This window comes from Henckelia pumila, chromosome 4, assembly GCF_033568475.1.
Source record: "Henckelia pumila isolate YLH828 chromosome 4, ASM3356847v2, whole genome shotgun sequence".
NCBI classification, from domain to species: Eukaryota; Viridiplantae; Streptophyta; class Magnoliopsida; order Lamiales; family Gesneriaceae; genus Henckelia; species Henckelia pumila.
Genome location: NC_133123.1, coordinates 150,937,756 through 150,954,036, shown reverse-complemented (window position 1 = coordinate 150,954,036; position 16,281 = coordinate 150,937,756). Strand labels below are relative to the sequence as shown.

The following is a 16,281-nucleotide window of genomic DNA, read 5'->3' as shown; positions in this document are numbered from 1 at the left end:
CTTTTAATAATATATATACTCCTATTAAATATGTTTTGAAAAAAGTGTAACCATTTTTGAATGAATCGAGTAGGATAAAATATGAATTTTGTGTGTAAATTTATTTTTCCAATGATTTTTCTTATTAATTTGTGAGTTTGAAAAAACAAACTGTCTATATAATTGAAACATATGAACTATTTTTTTAATATTTGGTTTTTTGCCCTCCCTCGACAAAATTTTTGGATCCGCCGCTGCCCGAGCCTATTAACAAACATGTTCGCGAGCTCACGAGCCGAACATCCTTAAGCTCAAGTTCGGCTCGTGAAAATTATCGAGTTCAAAATCAAGCTCGAGCTCGGTTCGATAACTTATAGAACGAGCTCAAACAAGCTTTCTATCGAGTCGAGCTTCGAATAGCTCGCGAACCGTTCGGTTCATTTACATCCATACTTGAACAGGGCATAGTCGAATAACGCATGTGTTTCTTAAATATCACACGGCATCATGTAGTACTGTATGTTGTACGTTAGACTAATCCCTATTAGATTTGTCCTAAACATACGTACACTGAGGTGAAGAAATCCACAAATCCAATAATAAAAATAATCTATCACCTTTTTTAAAAAAAAAAAATCTATCACCTTATATATATGTATATATATATATTTTTTAAAAAAATTATATATATATATATATGTCAAAAAACAAAACTTTCCTAAAAAAAACAAAACCTTCTTTAATTCATTCGACAACGTATCCAAAAATAAAAATAATATATTACCATATATATTGTCATAAACAAAACTTTCCTTCATTCGACAATCGACGACGCTATAGATTTTTATTTGAGAGTTGAAAGCGAAAAATTAATTAAGTTTCCAAAAACTTCTTTCTCTTTTTCATGTTTTGATAATTAGTTTTATTAACACAAAAGTCCATATGAGATCGTTTCATTGGTCAAGTTTGTGAAACGGATCTTTTATATGATAAGATCCATAAAAAAATTATTATTATTTTATTTCAAAATTAAATATTGATTATTGATTCAAATAGATCCGTGAGATTGTCTCATATTATACCTGCTTATTTATTAAAACATTAAATATACATAAATCCAAAAATAAATTGTATGAAAAACTAAAAGTTTATTTTCTCACTACTTCAGAGAAAATCCTCATTAGTTCTTTAATACTTATATAAAGTCAAAACACGTAAAAAAATTTAAAATAACCAAAAAAAAAATATTAGATTTCACGTATCTATCTATACTATCAACTAAAACTCAACCCCTTATAAAAATCATTTTGGTTTGACTTGATTATATCAAATTAAATTTTTTTTATAATTCTACTTATAATTGAATATCTAAAATAAAATATCTATGTTTTATTAATTAAAATAAAATAAAATTGTTGTATAACATTACATATAGTGGCTTTATCCAAATCATCTATTAACAGTGGAAACTAAAAACCAGGTATTCAAACCAAACCGGCGGAATACAACCGATTACTAAAAACTGAAAGTTATTAACTTTTATGCAACCAAATCGAAGATATTGTATCAAATCCCTGAACTAATGAAAACTCACGAAAACCATTGCTCCAGCTCTCAACTCTGCCTCGACCACTGGCGTCGTCAACCTTAGACCAGCCCCATCGAATAGGGTAAACAAGAACAAAAGACTGGACGTGAGCGACTATGCTCAATACGATAAGCACGAGTATACAAATTAAATCTAGTATGATGCATGCGAATGACTGGGTACTGGTTAACACAAGTCCAGCTCAGTCTAGGGTCAAATGAGTATGTAGTACCATCTGAGATAAACTCCGTTGGGTACATCCACACACTCGTCCAGATCACCATAGCGTCAATCCCCGTCAACACGGCGTCTCCCGATGTCAGACAATATAATCAAGAAATATAGGGCTGAACGACTCTACTACAAAGACTATTTGGAAGGAGACTCTGCTCAACATAAATATGCACATGCAAAATAATATATCAATCAAAGCATTAAAACATGTATCATGACATATAAAATACAATATATAAGCATGCATACTTGTTTGCTATCTCAGTCAGTACTTACGTACCTCACTAAGGCAGTCCTAGTAGCACAAGTTTAGGGTCCAAGCCTACGAGAAAATATTTATCATATCACTAATACTGATCTAAAAACCTTAACTAAGCTAATAAATACTCCCTGATACTAATAGGGATCTTGGACTATACTTACGTCCGTTGATAGCCCGCTGATGTCGAAGCCCTAACTCTTGGGCACAACTCCGCTACGACTATGAAAACATCTCTCAAACACTCGTTCCTCGCCTAGATGGCTGGAAACGCCTAAGAAACACCAAGATTGGATAGGGAAGAGGTGAATTGGCAAGTGAAATGTGAGCCTCGCATGTCCTATTTATAGGCGACGTTCGGAAGCTCCGATCTCTCGATCGGAAGTTTCGATCTCTACATGCATGACACGTTTCCAAACTGTCTTGATCGGAAGCTTCTATCTCATGCATGCATCTGTGTGTCCAAACGCCGACAACACGTCACTAGTGTGCATGGCCTAACTCTCGGAAGCTCCGATCTCACGTTCGAAAGGTCCGAACTCACCTTTTGCTTCCGATCTCAGTTGCTATGGTTCGGTGCTTCCGAATCCACTTCGGAAGGTCCGATATCTTCGGTGGTTCCGAAGTCTTGATTCCACATTTCTGATCCAATTAATCACTTGGCTGGTGAAGATTGGTATCTCTTAATCATATTTAATCATTAAACTTATAAAATGAGGTACGAGTTACTATATATATTACCTGTAGGGGTGGAATCGGGTCGGGACCCGTCCCATAACCCCCCCTTACCCGATTCCCGTCCCGATAAAAATTGAGATATTTTTTTTCTCCCGATCCCGCACCCGAGAAGTGTCGGGACCCGAATATTCGGGATCCCGTCGGGTCGGAAAAGGGTAATCCCGAACACTAATTTTTTTTAAAAAAAATTCTACGAAAATATTTTTTTAAAAAAAATTATGAAGAAAATCAAACAATTTCTTAGTACATTACAAATAAATTAAAATTTCTTTGTAAATAACCATTAAAAAACTAAAACATCTTCTTAGTACATTACAAATAAATTAAAACAACTACTTGATTAATACAAAAAAACATATAATTATTCATAATATTAAAAAACAAAATAAAAATTTATAACTCAATGTTAATATTAAAAAAGATAAATATAAAAAAATTTTATATGGTAGATAATTATAAAACATTAATATTAAAACATAAAATTATAAAAAAAAATTATTTTTTTAATTAAAAAATATTATTTAAAAATATTATTTTTATATTCGAGTCGGGTCGGAAATCCCGTCGGGAAGATTCCCTATCCCGATCCCGATTCTGAAATTGATCGGGTCGGAAAAATTTCGGGATGAAAAAAAATTCGGGACGGAAATGGATTGAAAATCGGGAAGGGTTGGGATTTATGTAAAATTTTCCAACCCTAATTACCTGCACATGATAGTGTACTTCGTTAACTAATGGTTTTTAATCCATCTGTTACCAAGATCTTAGGTATATAAATGAGTTTGGGATTTGAAAAAGAAAAAGAAAAAGAAAAATCTAATTTAATCTTTTTATAATGTTGAATTATTTTAAAAATAAAAGTATATGATATTGCTCTGACACCGTTATATTAGTATATATAATTAATAATAAATTTGCAGTGACACGATCGCTGTTATATAACTATTAGGTGGCTCTATCGAAAAAAGGCTGAAAACACAGAAGAATTTATCCAACTTGAGGCCACCAACCAGGTAATCTCTCGCTCTCCCATTTTCAATCCTTCAATCATTTTCTAGTGGTTTGGGTATGTATTAATTGGTGGATACGAGGTATTTTCGAACGTCATGCTGTTAATCATGATGTATCGCGTTCAGATTTTGATCTAGAAAAGGAAATCTGACTTGCTCGTGTACGTGCATACGGTTTTATGAGCCTTCTGTTTGATTTTGGTTGTGTAATTTGATGTGACTGAAGGGTTCTTGCGAAGAGACGGGAGTATGTTGGGGATTATAAGGCAAAGAGTCGCCTGCAAAGGCAATCCTGCTCCTGTGGTAAAAATGGCAGCTTCTTTATTCTCTGATTTGACTGTGTTAATTGATTCGGCTTTTTATTATTTATTTTTATTTTTGGTGGGAAAGAGTTTGGAGCAAGGGATTCGAGTGATTGCATCCATGGCCTTTTCTTCCTCCGCAAAGGAGGTAATTAGTATTATATTTCTGTAATAGTTTACCAAGTTCTTGAATTTAATTATGATCAGTTCTTCCTGTTATGAGATTTGCCTTTCTGGGTATTGGCAATATGTGTTGGATATGGTGAAGGATCATTTTATCACACTCTTTTGCAGATGACGGTGCGTGAAGCTTTAAATTCGGCTCTTGATGAAGAAATGTCTGCTGATCCCAAAGTCTTTTTGATGGGCGAAGAGGTATCATAGAAGTTTGATAGGGTTTTTGAGACTGAACATACCATTTTATACCGATTTGATTGGTTTTTAGGGTTCCTTAATGCTTTGTTGACTTGTTTAATATGCAGGTTGGTGAGTATCAGGGTGCATATAAGGTGAGTCTTTGTTCTACGCGGGGGGGGGGGGGGGGGGGGGGGGGGGGGGGGGGGGGAGGGGGAGTGGTGTGGACTTGATAGTTGATATTCTCTGATAACCATGTGTTCTGAATTATTTTTTTGTTTTACAATGTTTTGTACTAGATATCCAAAGGTCTTTTGGACAAATACGGTCCTGAGAGGGTTATTGACACTCCCATTACCGAGGTTGGCTTTTATCTGTACTTTAAAGAATTTTTAGAATCGAATTAAGTGGCAAAATTTGGCAGTCTCAACTGGGCTCATTATTGCAGGCTGGATTTGCTGGTATTGGAGTTGGTGCAGCATATTATGGTCTAAGGCCTGTGATTGAGTTTATGACTTTCAACTTCTCAATGCAGGTTATAGTTTTTCCCCTGATGCTGTGTTTGGCTAGGTTGAGTTTGAAACTTAAATTGTTCTATTCAATTCTGCAAGATGATGTGTTTTGTTTTGCTATTACCTTTTACTGTGAGGGAAGGTGGTACTAGAGAAAAGGTTTCTGGATCTTTTCAAAACATAGCAATCTCCGTGAACAGAAATAGTTTTATCTGAGTTATTTATTTAAGAAACTGACTACGGATGCATATGGAGGTTATGAGCTTTTTTTTTCTTTTTTTTTTTTCAGGCTATTGACCACATCATTAATTCTGCTGCAAAATCAAATTACATGTCTGCTGGTCAGATGTCTGTTCCTATTGTTTTCAGAGGTCCAAACGGTGCTGCTGCTGGTGTTGGTGCTCAACATTCTCAGGTATGAATTAGAGTACCTTCTAACACAGCCTTGCTATCCGGTGCATATGATATTCATGACATTCTGTATTTTAAAGCCTATGTAAATATGTTCTAGCAAGAGAGTAGTTGTAGGTCACTGTTTGTAACTTCACCTCCTAGACCAAGGAGTTAACTTTGGATCAAGTTTGTCTTCTGGTGCTGAAGTGAGAGGGAAAATACTTAGAACTCCCACTTCGCATCTCCCTGCTGGCAGACTCTATGTGTTGGACCAATTAACATTATCAAAGAAAGAAAAATTAAAAGGCCAACCAGAATAGTTCGCCCGAGGTGATTAGTAAATAGTTTTGCCTCAGACATGTAAAGACTGACCCTTATTTTTTATTTTTATAATTAATCTTAAGAGGGAGTGGAAGAGGATCCTTTACTGCTGTGGCTGTGATTACAGAAAAGCTTTTCCCAATTTCCCAATGTCTGTAGCATTCTGTGTAGTAATGATCATTAAATGAATAAACTAGGACGGTATCTCCTGCTCATGAGTCAGAACATGGAGAGGAAGACCTTTAATGAAGCCCCCTTGACAAAATTCTTCTTCAAAAGAAGACAAAATCATAAGGATCGCAAACTTAAGTTGGAAGTGTGTAGTGTGAATCAGCACCTTGCCAGGTTAAATTCTCATGGGTTGCTGAAAGAAACGTTACCCCTTTGATGAAGGGTGCGAAGAATCTCCATCGGATTTAAATTAATGTTTTCGTTATTGTACTTCTGAGCATTCACCTATGCTGCCACAACTTGAGCCTGCAAAGTAGTTGTTCTGTGATAAACATGGTATTTTCTATTATGTTTGACGTTGCAGTGCTTCCTGAGCTGTGATACCAGTAGTTTCTTTCTACCGGGAACAGGAATTTATGAAGGATTTTTTTTGGCACATTTGAATTGAACTCGTAAATGAAATTTATGTGAAATGAGTTGTTCTTTGTTGGTTTGTCACTTCTGACATTATCTGATTTAGGAAGAAATCTTGCTACACTGTACCTAGTTACTGTTCTATCTCTGAGCTTATGCATCCTTTCAGTGCTATGCAGCATGGTATGGTTCATGTCCAGGATTAAAGGTACTGGCACCATATTCTGCAGAAGATGCTCGAGGTCTACTTAAAGCTGCCATCAGGGATCCAGACCCTGTTGTATTCCTAGAAAATGAATTGCTGTGAGTTACATCGATGCTTGTGATTTTGATATCTGTATCAATCTCAGTCTATATCTAATTTATGTCATGGATTTATTTCTTTTCCAGATATGGTTCATCATTTCCTGTCTCCGCCGAAGTTCTTGATTCCAGTTTCTGCCTTCCTATTGGAAAAGCTAAGGTAAACCTCAACATGGCTTTACCGGCTCTCACACATGTATATTCCTGACTCGTCAAATTTTTGGCAGATCGAACGTGAAGGAAAGGATGTAACTATAACTTGTTTCTCAAGGATGGTTGACTATTCGCTTCAGGTCTGTCGTTCTGAATGAGCAAGTTGCAATTGATATATGATTTGCTTTTGAATTGGGCTTTGTGCTTTGGTTTACTCAAAACTTGTGGAGATTTTAGGACTTCAAGTTGCAACACTAGTTAATGTTATATCGGTAGTGTTTGAGATTGTTTCTAGGAAGCACTTTGGAGCTTTTCTTTCACAAAATTGTGAAGGAAAAGCTCAAAAGTGCTTCCTATAAACAATCCTCTGCAATATGGCTAGAATGCCAGTTTTGTTTCTTGTATCAACAATATCCCTGTCACAGCATAAGTTTGTTCATTTTTAAGTTGAGTCATAGATGCAGTCTTTAATGACTAACACACTTCTATAACCAATAACTAAGAAGTTTGTAGATTACTTCCAGACATATTGTTATATGTCAATGAAACTGGAAGTATTTGTTTGATTGAATGCATCATGTTGTATAATATTATTTGCAAATTTGCAATATCGGTCTCTTTGGATTTTGTATCTGGAATTGATGTTGATCGATTATGTATTATGTATAGGCTGCTGATATTCTTGCAAAGGAAGGAATCAGGGCTGAGGTAAGTGAAAGAAATCCCCTCGTGTCTTTATCGTGTGTAGTTCTCTGAATTTTAGTTTTGTTACGTTCCTTTTGTTTTTGCAGGTGATAAATCTTCGGTCAATCCGCCCTCTTGATAGATCCACAATCAATGCTTCAGTTAGGAAAACCAATAGGCTTGTGACTGTCGAAGAAGGATACCCTCAACATGGTGTTGGCGCAGAGATCTGGTCAGCTTCTTTCTATATCAATATATTTTCCATCTCTTTTTCATCATGTATACTAATTTTATTCCTAATTCATATTTCCAGTGCTTCGGTTCTTGAAGATAGCTTTGAGTATCTTGATGCACCTGTCGAGAGGATTTGTGGTGCTGATGTTCCCATGCCCTATGCTGCAAATCTTGAAAGAATGGCTGTCCCACAGGTTTGCTCCTCCGCTTTCTTCTTGTGCATTGGGCATATATAACTGTGGTTGTAGCATATTCTATTGTGAAGAAAAAGGATTGAGAAATTTCTCTATCGAGTAGGTTATGCTATTGAAAAATGACAGAAAGATATGCTTTGATCTCCTAAATATCCAAGACAGGAATTTAAAAAATGTAAAACAAACCTTAATATTTGCAAACAACAATGCCTTTTTTTGGGTTTTTAGATTGCTGAGTTAGACTTGGACATGGCAGTATTAAAAATAACGGATGGCAGAAGAGTAAGGTGAGTGTTTATATGTAGCATAAGCTTCTGCAACTGCATTTGTAATGATTCGTTTGCACTTGCAAGATCATGATTCATGAGACTTTGCACAAATGATCTCTGGTGGATTTTTTTTATTCCTTATTAGTCTGTCCATGAGAAATTAGAGATAAGAAGGTAAAATTCAACCAAATGAAAGGCGATACTATATATGATTTGTAAATGTCAGTTAATACGCGATATACTCTGCTTATGCTCTTTGATGTTCTCTATACCTCCCCCATCTGATTCTCGATCTCTGTCACTTTATGTCAGGTCGACGACATTGTTCGTGCTGCAAAGAGGGCATGTTACAGATCAAGTTCCTTGGCAGCAACTGCTTGAGAATTACTAGGAACAAAAAGCTTCTAATGTTTCTACATTTCTTTAGTCCAAATTTCTCTTACTCCTCCATTAGTTCTTTCTTGTTTTCTCATCCACCTATCCATCCTTTTGGACCATGACCGGCGACGAGCCGGTCAGCATTGTAAACCAGAAAGAAAAATCGTCCGGAAATAAGGTTCTGTAAAGAAAGAGAATGTGCCAATATATTGGTGCTATTTTGGTGATTTGTTTTATTCAAGAAAACACAGTGTTTTGAAGGCTTTTAACTTCTCCATATTGTGGTGCATTTACTCGGCTGTCATGCCAAATTGTCGAATATCAAGGAATTGCAATTGTTTTGCCACAAATCTTGCGTGCAAATTTTCCTTGCTATATTGAAAACATAACATGTTATATAAATAATTAATTATATGGATAAAATTAATTTTCTGTCTAGATAATTCAATCTTCCATTTATCTTATATTTACGATAATCTTTATTTATACTTCATTTTAGATAAGATTAATTCTGATTTAAGTTAAAAAATTCATGAATCTAAAAATGGGGATGAAAATTAATGTGCCCGTCTTGTTAAACATTCAATCTGATCACCCCAGTCCCCAAAACAAAAGATCGTTATGAAAATGGGCTAAACATATATGAATCGCGGTAGCCATAGTCACAATAATTATCCTCAGAACCATAGAAATCAGGACTGTACACCAAATATAGGATTGAAAATTGTTTGCTATTTTTTTTTTATGAGAACGCAAATAAAAGATTACACATGACTTCCCAAAAATTTTCAGAGAGCTTGCATCTCTACCTTTGATGGATTTATGCTGCTCGCCTGCTCCTGAACATGAACTCCGTCGACCAACTAATGGAAGACGGATACAACGCATTGATAAATCTTCGTGGAGGAGCTCTATGAGGCTCTTCCTTCTTCTTTTTCCTCCTTGCAGATGCTGCACTTTTTGATGCAAGGTCCCGGAAAGATCTTGATGGCTTTGTCTCGAAAATGGAGGAACTTAATGAGGCATCTGCTCCTGAGAATGATTCGGGACCTATTTGAGATGAGTTGAGAGGGTGACCAACTGCTCCATCTTGGTGTGGTGGTGGGAATTTTTCACTTTTGCTCTTGGCTTTAATATCAGACATAAATCTCAGCCTCTGCACAAGATAAATCATTGGACGATCAACATAGATAAGATAATCGCGTGCGCGTGAATGAGTTCTTGAAAGATATTCAACAATATCACAGCACAATAAGAAGAAAATGGAAAATACCAAGATACATAAAGTTGGAATATTTCGAGTTTTATACGCCGAGCAACACAATAAAGCCAACCCATATATTTCCTTCCTTTTCTTCCTCGACTTCCTTAATGCAGTAACAAGAAATATGGAGTGTGACAATGAATCGTAGGGATAAAAGAGTCTACATACATCTAAATTGGTTTGTAGCTCCGCATTTGCTTGTGGAGCTGGCATTGCACGGCTGACTTTGTCACGTACTCTCGTTCTTCTATTACCATCTGTAACATGAGGTTTCCGACCTAAACCTCGTTGCCTACACAAGAACATGTTGTAGCACATTACTATGGCAAAAGTACAGTTTAAAGATTTAATAATCAAGAAAAAGCACCTCCTGGCTTCTTCATCCTTCAATTTGATATCCATTTCTTTGCTTGGAGGAAACTTAGGTAAGCTCGACGGTTCACAGGCATGTGGTTCAGCGGCGAAAAACTGGTCAAAACAAAAATATCATTCCCCTCAAAAAATTAATGACAATAATGCTCGAGATTCCAAGAAAAATTATTAACATGTATATACAAAAAAGAGAGCCATATCACAAATATGCTTCACAAAGCTATATAGCAAACTTTTTTTACCCATTTTGACTCGAAATAACTTACTTCGCTATTTAATGCTGCAGTGGCTGTCTCTCGGGCATCAGGATCGATTGCAAGAAGATTTTCTAGAAGAGCCAGAGACGATGATGGAAAATCCTTAAAGGTCTCGGTTATGCATCGCTTATAAGGTTGCTGAGGTTTATAAAGAGTTGCATTCGTAAATCTTGATCTCTTCCAGTAATCATCGGATGGAGAACCACAAAGTTTGAACACTTTGTGCAGTTGCTCCACCTACAAAAAATAAATAATAAACATATAATGGAAATATGACGTTGGAGATATGCCTTTAACGAGTTCACACATTTAATTCACGAGAATGGTATGGTTTTTTTTCTCTTTCGTTTTTGAGTGAATGATAATGGTATTTTATTATTAAACTCGTTTACAGAAGTACCTCTGTCCGACCCCGTAATATTGGCTTCCCAGAAAGCAGCTCAGCCAGAATGCAGCCAGCACTCCACAAATCGACACCAACTCCATAATAAGTTGCCCCTAGTAAAAGCTCTGGAGGACGATACCATAGTGTGACTACTCGGCTTGTCATAGGTTTCTTCAGTTGAGGATCAAAGAAAGAAGCCAACCCAAAATCGGCAATTTTTAAGATCCCTTCATTGTCTATAAGTAAATTCGAGCACTTAATGTCCCGGTGTAAGACACCATTGTCGTGGCAATGCTCAAGACCAGAAAGTAATTGTTTCATATAGCATTTGATCTGTACCAGGAGACATAAAGAAATCAAAGGCCAACTAAATGAAGCCTAAATCCTTGTTCTTGATAATATACTTCGGAAAACGAAAAACACTCGTTTGAACTAGTTTCACTTATCCAGCTTTTGACAAGAACTCTAGTTGATGCAAATACCAGAGAAGGAAAATGTATAAGCAATGTCATAGCATTTTACTTGAACTAAAAAAGGATTCATATCCAAGATATTTGGCATCATTAAGGGAAATTAGATTTGTTCGTCGCACAAAGTGGTCACCAATCCCGCAGGATGCTCCAATCACCACTTGGGAGAAATAGAATAGTGGTTTACTTCTACAAAAGGACAAACGCAAGTTGTTAAATGTGTAAGTATGTTCAATGACGGCGCAAGCAATGTCTATCACCTTTGATACTCTATTTACCAGTAGAAAGAATTGGCCACCTTAACTTTTAGAATTTGGGGCCAATGATCAAGAAAGGTCAATCAGTAGCATCCAAAAAGCACATGATGCAAACCCAATATGAACCTCATCAAAAAATCCAAATGCCTCAGTCACCTCAAAACCAGAAGGCACGATGTAATTAGGACTACCTTAAGATATGGAAGCAAAAAAATCAAAATGGATGACACATAACATTCTCATTCGACATTAAATAAATACAAGATAAGTCGTTCCTCGATGCCAAACAGATACATTAAAATTTGTGAACCATTTAACTCAATGCTGCCTGATTAAACCCATCCAATATACACAAAACACAAATATAAAAACAAGAACCTTTTTATTTCCTTGTAGAGTTATTTACCTGAGGTTCGGTGAACTTGACAGTCTGGACAGCAGCAAGGCCAGCAAGATCATGCTCCATATACTCAAAAACAAGGTAAAGACTGCAAGAAATTCGGGATATAACCAAGCCTTCGAGCTTAATTACATTGGGATGATTTAGCCTTCTCAGCACGAGTATTTCTCTCGACATAAACCTTACCGTCTCGGGATCTAAATTATCAAACCTTACTTTCTTAAGAGCCACTACCTTCCCAGTGATCAAGTCCCTGGCCTTGTACACATTGCTGTATGTTCCCTGGCCAATCTGAAACAAATCCAAAACACTCCGAAAACTTCAAATTCAATACAAGCACGAAGAAGCCGCTTTCTTCTTTTCTATTTTCAACATAAACTTTTATAAGATCAATACAATCCAATGCCTAAACTATTCAGTTTTACAAAAGGCAAAGAAAAAAATGCAAAAGAACACTTTAATTCAAGATCTGTAGCACTCCACAACTACATTGACAAGGAAAAATATATAATTCTTTTCCCAAGAAATAGCATTACATCATTGCATCATACAACAACTTTAAAGTTTCATGTTCCCAAGAAAGCACATGAAATGCTTGCTCCCTCGGATTGTACATTTCTAACAAGAGGAAGTACCTTTCCACTGACGCAAAAAATATAATCTTTTTTTTTTCTTTTGCTCCAAAAATTTTTTAAAAAAAAGAAAAAAAAAATCGACCGCGATTACCTTGTCAAGCTTCTCGAAGGTGTTAGCACGTCGTGGTTTCCAATCCTGGATGGCGTGGCCGGCGACGTCCAACAGCCACGGCGGCCACTCATCTGCCGCGGCCGCGGCTCCTGTTTTTAGCTTGAACTCCGGCACCGCTGCCGGAAGATTCCACCTTGAGTCCGCTACCGCCGGAACCTCCACGATCGTCTTCTTCTTCTTCTTCTTTCCTCTTCTCCCCACGTCATTCCCCGCCGTCACGGATTCGTTCTCGGAGCTCCGCCGTGCGTCATTCTTTTCCTTCCGGCGAGCTTTTCTTTGTCCGAAGATTGTTTTGCCAAGAACACAACCCATTACCAAGAGTTTCAGCTCAAACCCACCAAATCTTCAGCTACCCATTTCATTCCAGACCACAAAAACACTGAAAAACAAGCCGTCTCTCAATCCGAGAAGCCACAGGCAGTAGATTGAAGAACTCCGCATTTTCCGCAACAGATTCGTGTTCTCATATATGTTCAACCATGCGAATGATCCATGGGATCACCCAAGAAACCAAACAAAAACAAAGAAACAAAAACAAGACGCAGAAGGGGATTCTGTTCAGCAAGAAAAAACCCACTACCGAAAAAAGTATACAGATATTTACAGAGAAAGAACCAATTGTATAATGGCAATCTGTGACTGTTCGAGTGCATTAATTGCTCTGAGAGCAGGAGGGTGTGAATGTTTGAAATTTCCAATCTTGTCAACAATTTATTCAATCAGGTAAATCAAATGTTTTACTCTGAATTTACATATTATTATAATATAATAATAACTCTGTGACTGTGAGAGTATAATGCAGAGAAAAGTAGAGGAAGCTGGATTCTGAGTATTGAAAAGGAAGCTAAGTGAGTTGAAAAAATTAAAGGATTTTGCCTTTTTCTTCTTTGGAATTTTATGCAAATTCTTCCCAGAAAGTGGAAAGAAAAAGTAAACCTTATTTAAATTTATTTCACGTAATATAGATATAGATTATGCATATTTAGGCACAGTATATTACTAATATATGTATAATCCATTTCATTTCATCTCGCGTTCTTCTCATCATATTATTTATCCATATATTAACTATTTATTTTACATTAATCAAATCATTGAATTTAAATTACTATATTACCCCTTATAAATAATATAAATTTTATTTTATTTATTGTTAAAAGAACAAAATAGTCATTTAACATTTTTATATAAAATTTAATCAATCAAATCAAATCAACTATAATCTATCAATCAAATCTAATATTGTTTTAACTATCATTTTTATTTATTTTTTATTACATTATATTACTTATCTATATATTACTTATATCATACCACAAATCAAACGATACCTTAATGTTTTATGATTCGTGATTTTTTTTCCCTTTTTGAGTCCGAAATCGGACTCGAATTCAAAACATTGTGCTTCAGCGTGAACATTCATGTCGTATAAACTATAGATTATCGACCGTAATTTATGATATCTATATAAAGTTTGTAATTAATATTAAAATTAAATTGTAAAAGTCACAAAAGTTGTACGAATTTTTAATTTTTTATGACTTTGACAAGCGATTGCCGATTGGGAGTAAACAAAGTAAATACAATATATCATATTTCAAAATTTAATTCTTGAAATACAATGTGCATAGTTTCCACTTTCCACTCTTCCTATTGGCATCTAAGTTTTTCTATCTAATCAAGCGTTATACTATTTATTTATTTATTTATTAATTATTTATTTTATATCAATCAAATTATTAATAATTTATTTTATATTAATCAAATCATTGAATTTAAATTGCTATATTACCCTTATAAATAATATTATTTATATTTTATTTATTCTTAAAATAACAAAATGATAATTTATCATTTTTATATAAAATTTAATGAGTCAAATCAAATAAATTATAGTTTATCAATCAGATCAAATATTTTATTAACTATCATTTTTTATTTATTTTATATTACATTATATTACTTATCAATGCATTATTTATCTTATCACATGAACCAAACGATATTTAAAAAATTAACCAAGAAAATTTATCCTATCACACGAACCAAACGATATTTAAAAAATTAACCAAGCAAGTGAACATTTAACTTAATAAAAGGTTATAGTTGGTAGAAACAATACGACTCAAATGTTTTAAATCGATGAGTTCGATTGTTCTGATTAACAAGAATAATTATTACATCCAACGAACAACGTGTCGTTTTGATCTCAAAAGATTAATCAAGTTTATATAATCAATATATTTAATATTTCTATACTGATTATTTTATATAACTTAATTCTATGTATGTTGTATTAAAGTAGGGTAAAAGTTTAATTATTATATGTGAAATTCTCGGGAGGAAATATCTATCATAAATTTGAGGACATGGAGAGCTGCCATAAGTATCAATCAATACTGGTGGGTTGTCCGTGTGTTGTCTCTTGATTAAGCTACGGAGGTAACTTGCAAGAAATGCCAGTGAAAACTTATGCTTGAAGGGCCTTTTTTTAATTTAAATGCTTGTTTTTTAAAATAACCCTTCTACTAATAAAATATGAAAAAAAAACTAAATTTCATTAAGTGAGTGGTCAGGTTATGGATGCAAAGAATAAAGAGTGTGTGATTTGATAGTGTTACGAGAACATGTCGTACCAAGATGATGAATGTGTAAAACCATAACAAATAATTGATATTTATAGGATTGAGAGGGTTGATTACTTATTGGAGTAGAATGGGTCTTGATTTTTGGGCTAGGCTCTTTCACCTTACCCCTATGAGCTCAGCCACATATTCATATATCTTTATGGACTCGAACCATTTTAGGATCGTACTGAATGGTTCAGGCCTTTACGAGATAGAGTATAATCAAGTTTATTATGAGCTCGTATCAATTCAGGCTTCATAATTTTTAGATGGCATCGAAAAGGAATCGAACATTGAGTATTTACTGTTTTTACCGAAAGTTGTATATATTTGGATGGTTGGTTGTGTATTTATTAGTTTATATAGTCCATTCTCATTACCATTTTGCTCAAACTGGAGAAAAACAAACGACTGCCAGAGTCCTTGTGTTTCAATTGTTGTTAAATATTTGTTTAGGTACATTAATTGCATGATATAAAGGTGAAGAATTCAATGTACCATTGCATCATATCTTTATACTTTAAATCCCTACATTTTAATTGTATATGCATATTGGAAAGATATCTGGCTAATGATAAAAAATATTCATGACTTGTATTGGAGAAAAATATAATTGTTATCCAGACATTTACATTGATAAATGGATTATTTATGTTATCTAAAAGTGATGATGTGACATTATTAATTATTATTGGAAACCAAATATCTTTGGATTCAACTAATATGTACGTGTAAAAAAATGTTTTTTTTTTAATGAAGAGTACCATTTGCAAAAGCGATGGAACTAATACCACATTGAGGGCTCCTTATGTTCAAGGGCTAAACGACACACAAGCTTCTCCATTTCTTAGGTTTCTTTTACTTGTGCTCATCAATGTCTACGATCTTATACCTGACAAATTACTCAAATTAGAAAAATGAAATATCACAAGTGGTTTATCGATATTAATATAATTAGGTTTTTTGTAAGACGACTTTACTCATGTCTATAGTAAAAAATAATATTTTTGAC

General features: G+C 34.8%; 2 protein-coding genes across 3 annotated transcripts; one reads left to right on the top strand and one right to left on the bottom strand.

Annotated features, from left to right (window-relative positions):
- The first annotated feature begins 3,730 nt into the window (after positions 1 to 3,730).
- Positions 3,731 to 8,745, top strand: LOC140862057 (pyruvate dehydrogenase E1 component subunit beta-1, mitochondrial). 2 transcript variants are annotated; one of them, XM_073265061.1, is made up of 15 exons: positions 3,731 to 3,811; positions 4,035 to 4,111; positions 4,199 to 4,258; positions 4,405 to 4,485; positions 4,593 to 4,619; positions 4,764 to 4,826; positions 4,913 to 4,999; positions 5,266 to 5,391; positions 6,445 to 6,578; positions 6,666 to 6,738; positions 6,806 to 6,871; positions 7,401 to 7,439; positions 7,523 to 7,647; positions 7,729 to 7,843; positions 8,425 to 8,745. In XM_073265061.1, the coding sequence occupies exons 2-15, from the start codon at positions 4,058 to 4,060 to the stop codon at positions 8,491 to 8,493; spliced, it is 1,119 nt and encodes a 372-aa protein (XP_073121162.1). In that variant the 5' UTR covers positions 3,731 to 3,811; positions 4,035 to 4,057; the 3' UTR covers positions 8,494 to 8,745. The 2 variants fall into 2 exon arrangements, with proteins under 2 accessions (XP_073121162.1, XP_073121163.1); XM_073265062.1 differs by lacking the exon at positions 3,731 to 3,811 and adding an exon at positions 3,839 to 3,889.
- Positions 8,746 to 9,108: 363 nt separating this feature from the next.
- Positions 9,109 to 13,458, bottom strand: LOC140866215 (probable serine/threonine-protein kinase At1g54610). The gene is made up of 7 exons (XM_073271141.1): positions 12,622 to 13,458; positions 11,902 to 12,186; positions 10,784 to 11,101; positions 10,393 to 10,620; positions 10,122 to 10,222; positions 9,923 to 10,046; positions 9,109 to 9,646 (listed from the first exon to the last, which is right to left on the bottom strand). The coding sequence occupies exons 1-7, from the start codon at positions 12,952 to 12,954 to the stop codon at positions 9,311 to 9,313; spliced, it is 1,725 nt and encodes a 574-aa protein (XP_073127242.1). The 5' UTR covers positions 12,955 to 13,458; the 3' UTR covers positions 9,109 to 9,310.
- Positions 13,459 to 16,281: the final 2,823 nt, after the last annotated feature.

Excerpts from the sequence above, each read along its gene's own strand:
- LOC140862057 (XM_073265061.1), top strand. The coding sequence starts at position 4,058 with ATGTTGGGGATTATAAGGCAAAGAGTCGCCTGCAAAGGCAATCCTGCT. Across the intron at positions 4,259-4,404 it reads TTTCTTCCTCCGCAAAGGAG|ATGACGGTGCGTGAAGCTTT; the intron begins GTAATTAGTATT and ends ACTCTTTTGCAG. Across the intron at positions 5,000-5,265 it reads CTTTCAACTTCTCAATGCAG|GCTATTGACCACATCATTAA; the intron begins GTTATAGTTTTT and ends TTTTTTTTTCAG.
- LOC140866215 (XM_073271141.1), bottom strand. The coding sequence starts at position 12,954 with ATGGGTTGTGTTCTTGGCAAAACAATCTTCGGACAAAGAAAAGCTCGC. Across the intron at positions 12,187-12,621 it reads CCTTCGAGAAGCTTGACAAG|ATTGGCCAGGGAACATACAG; the intron begins GTAATCGCGGTC and ends GATTTGTTTCAG. Across the intron at positions 10,047-10,121 it reads AAGGATGAAGAAGCCAGGAG|GCAACGAGGTTTAGGTCGGA; the intron begins GTGCTTTTTCTT and ends GTTCTTGTGTAG.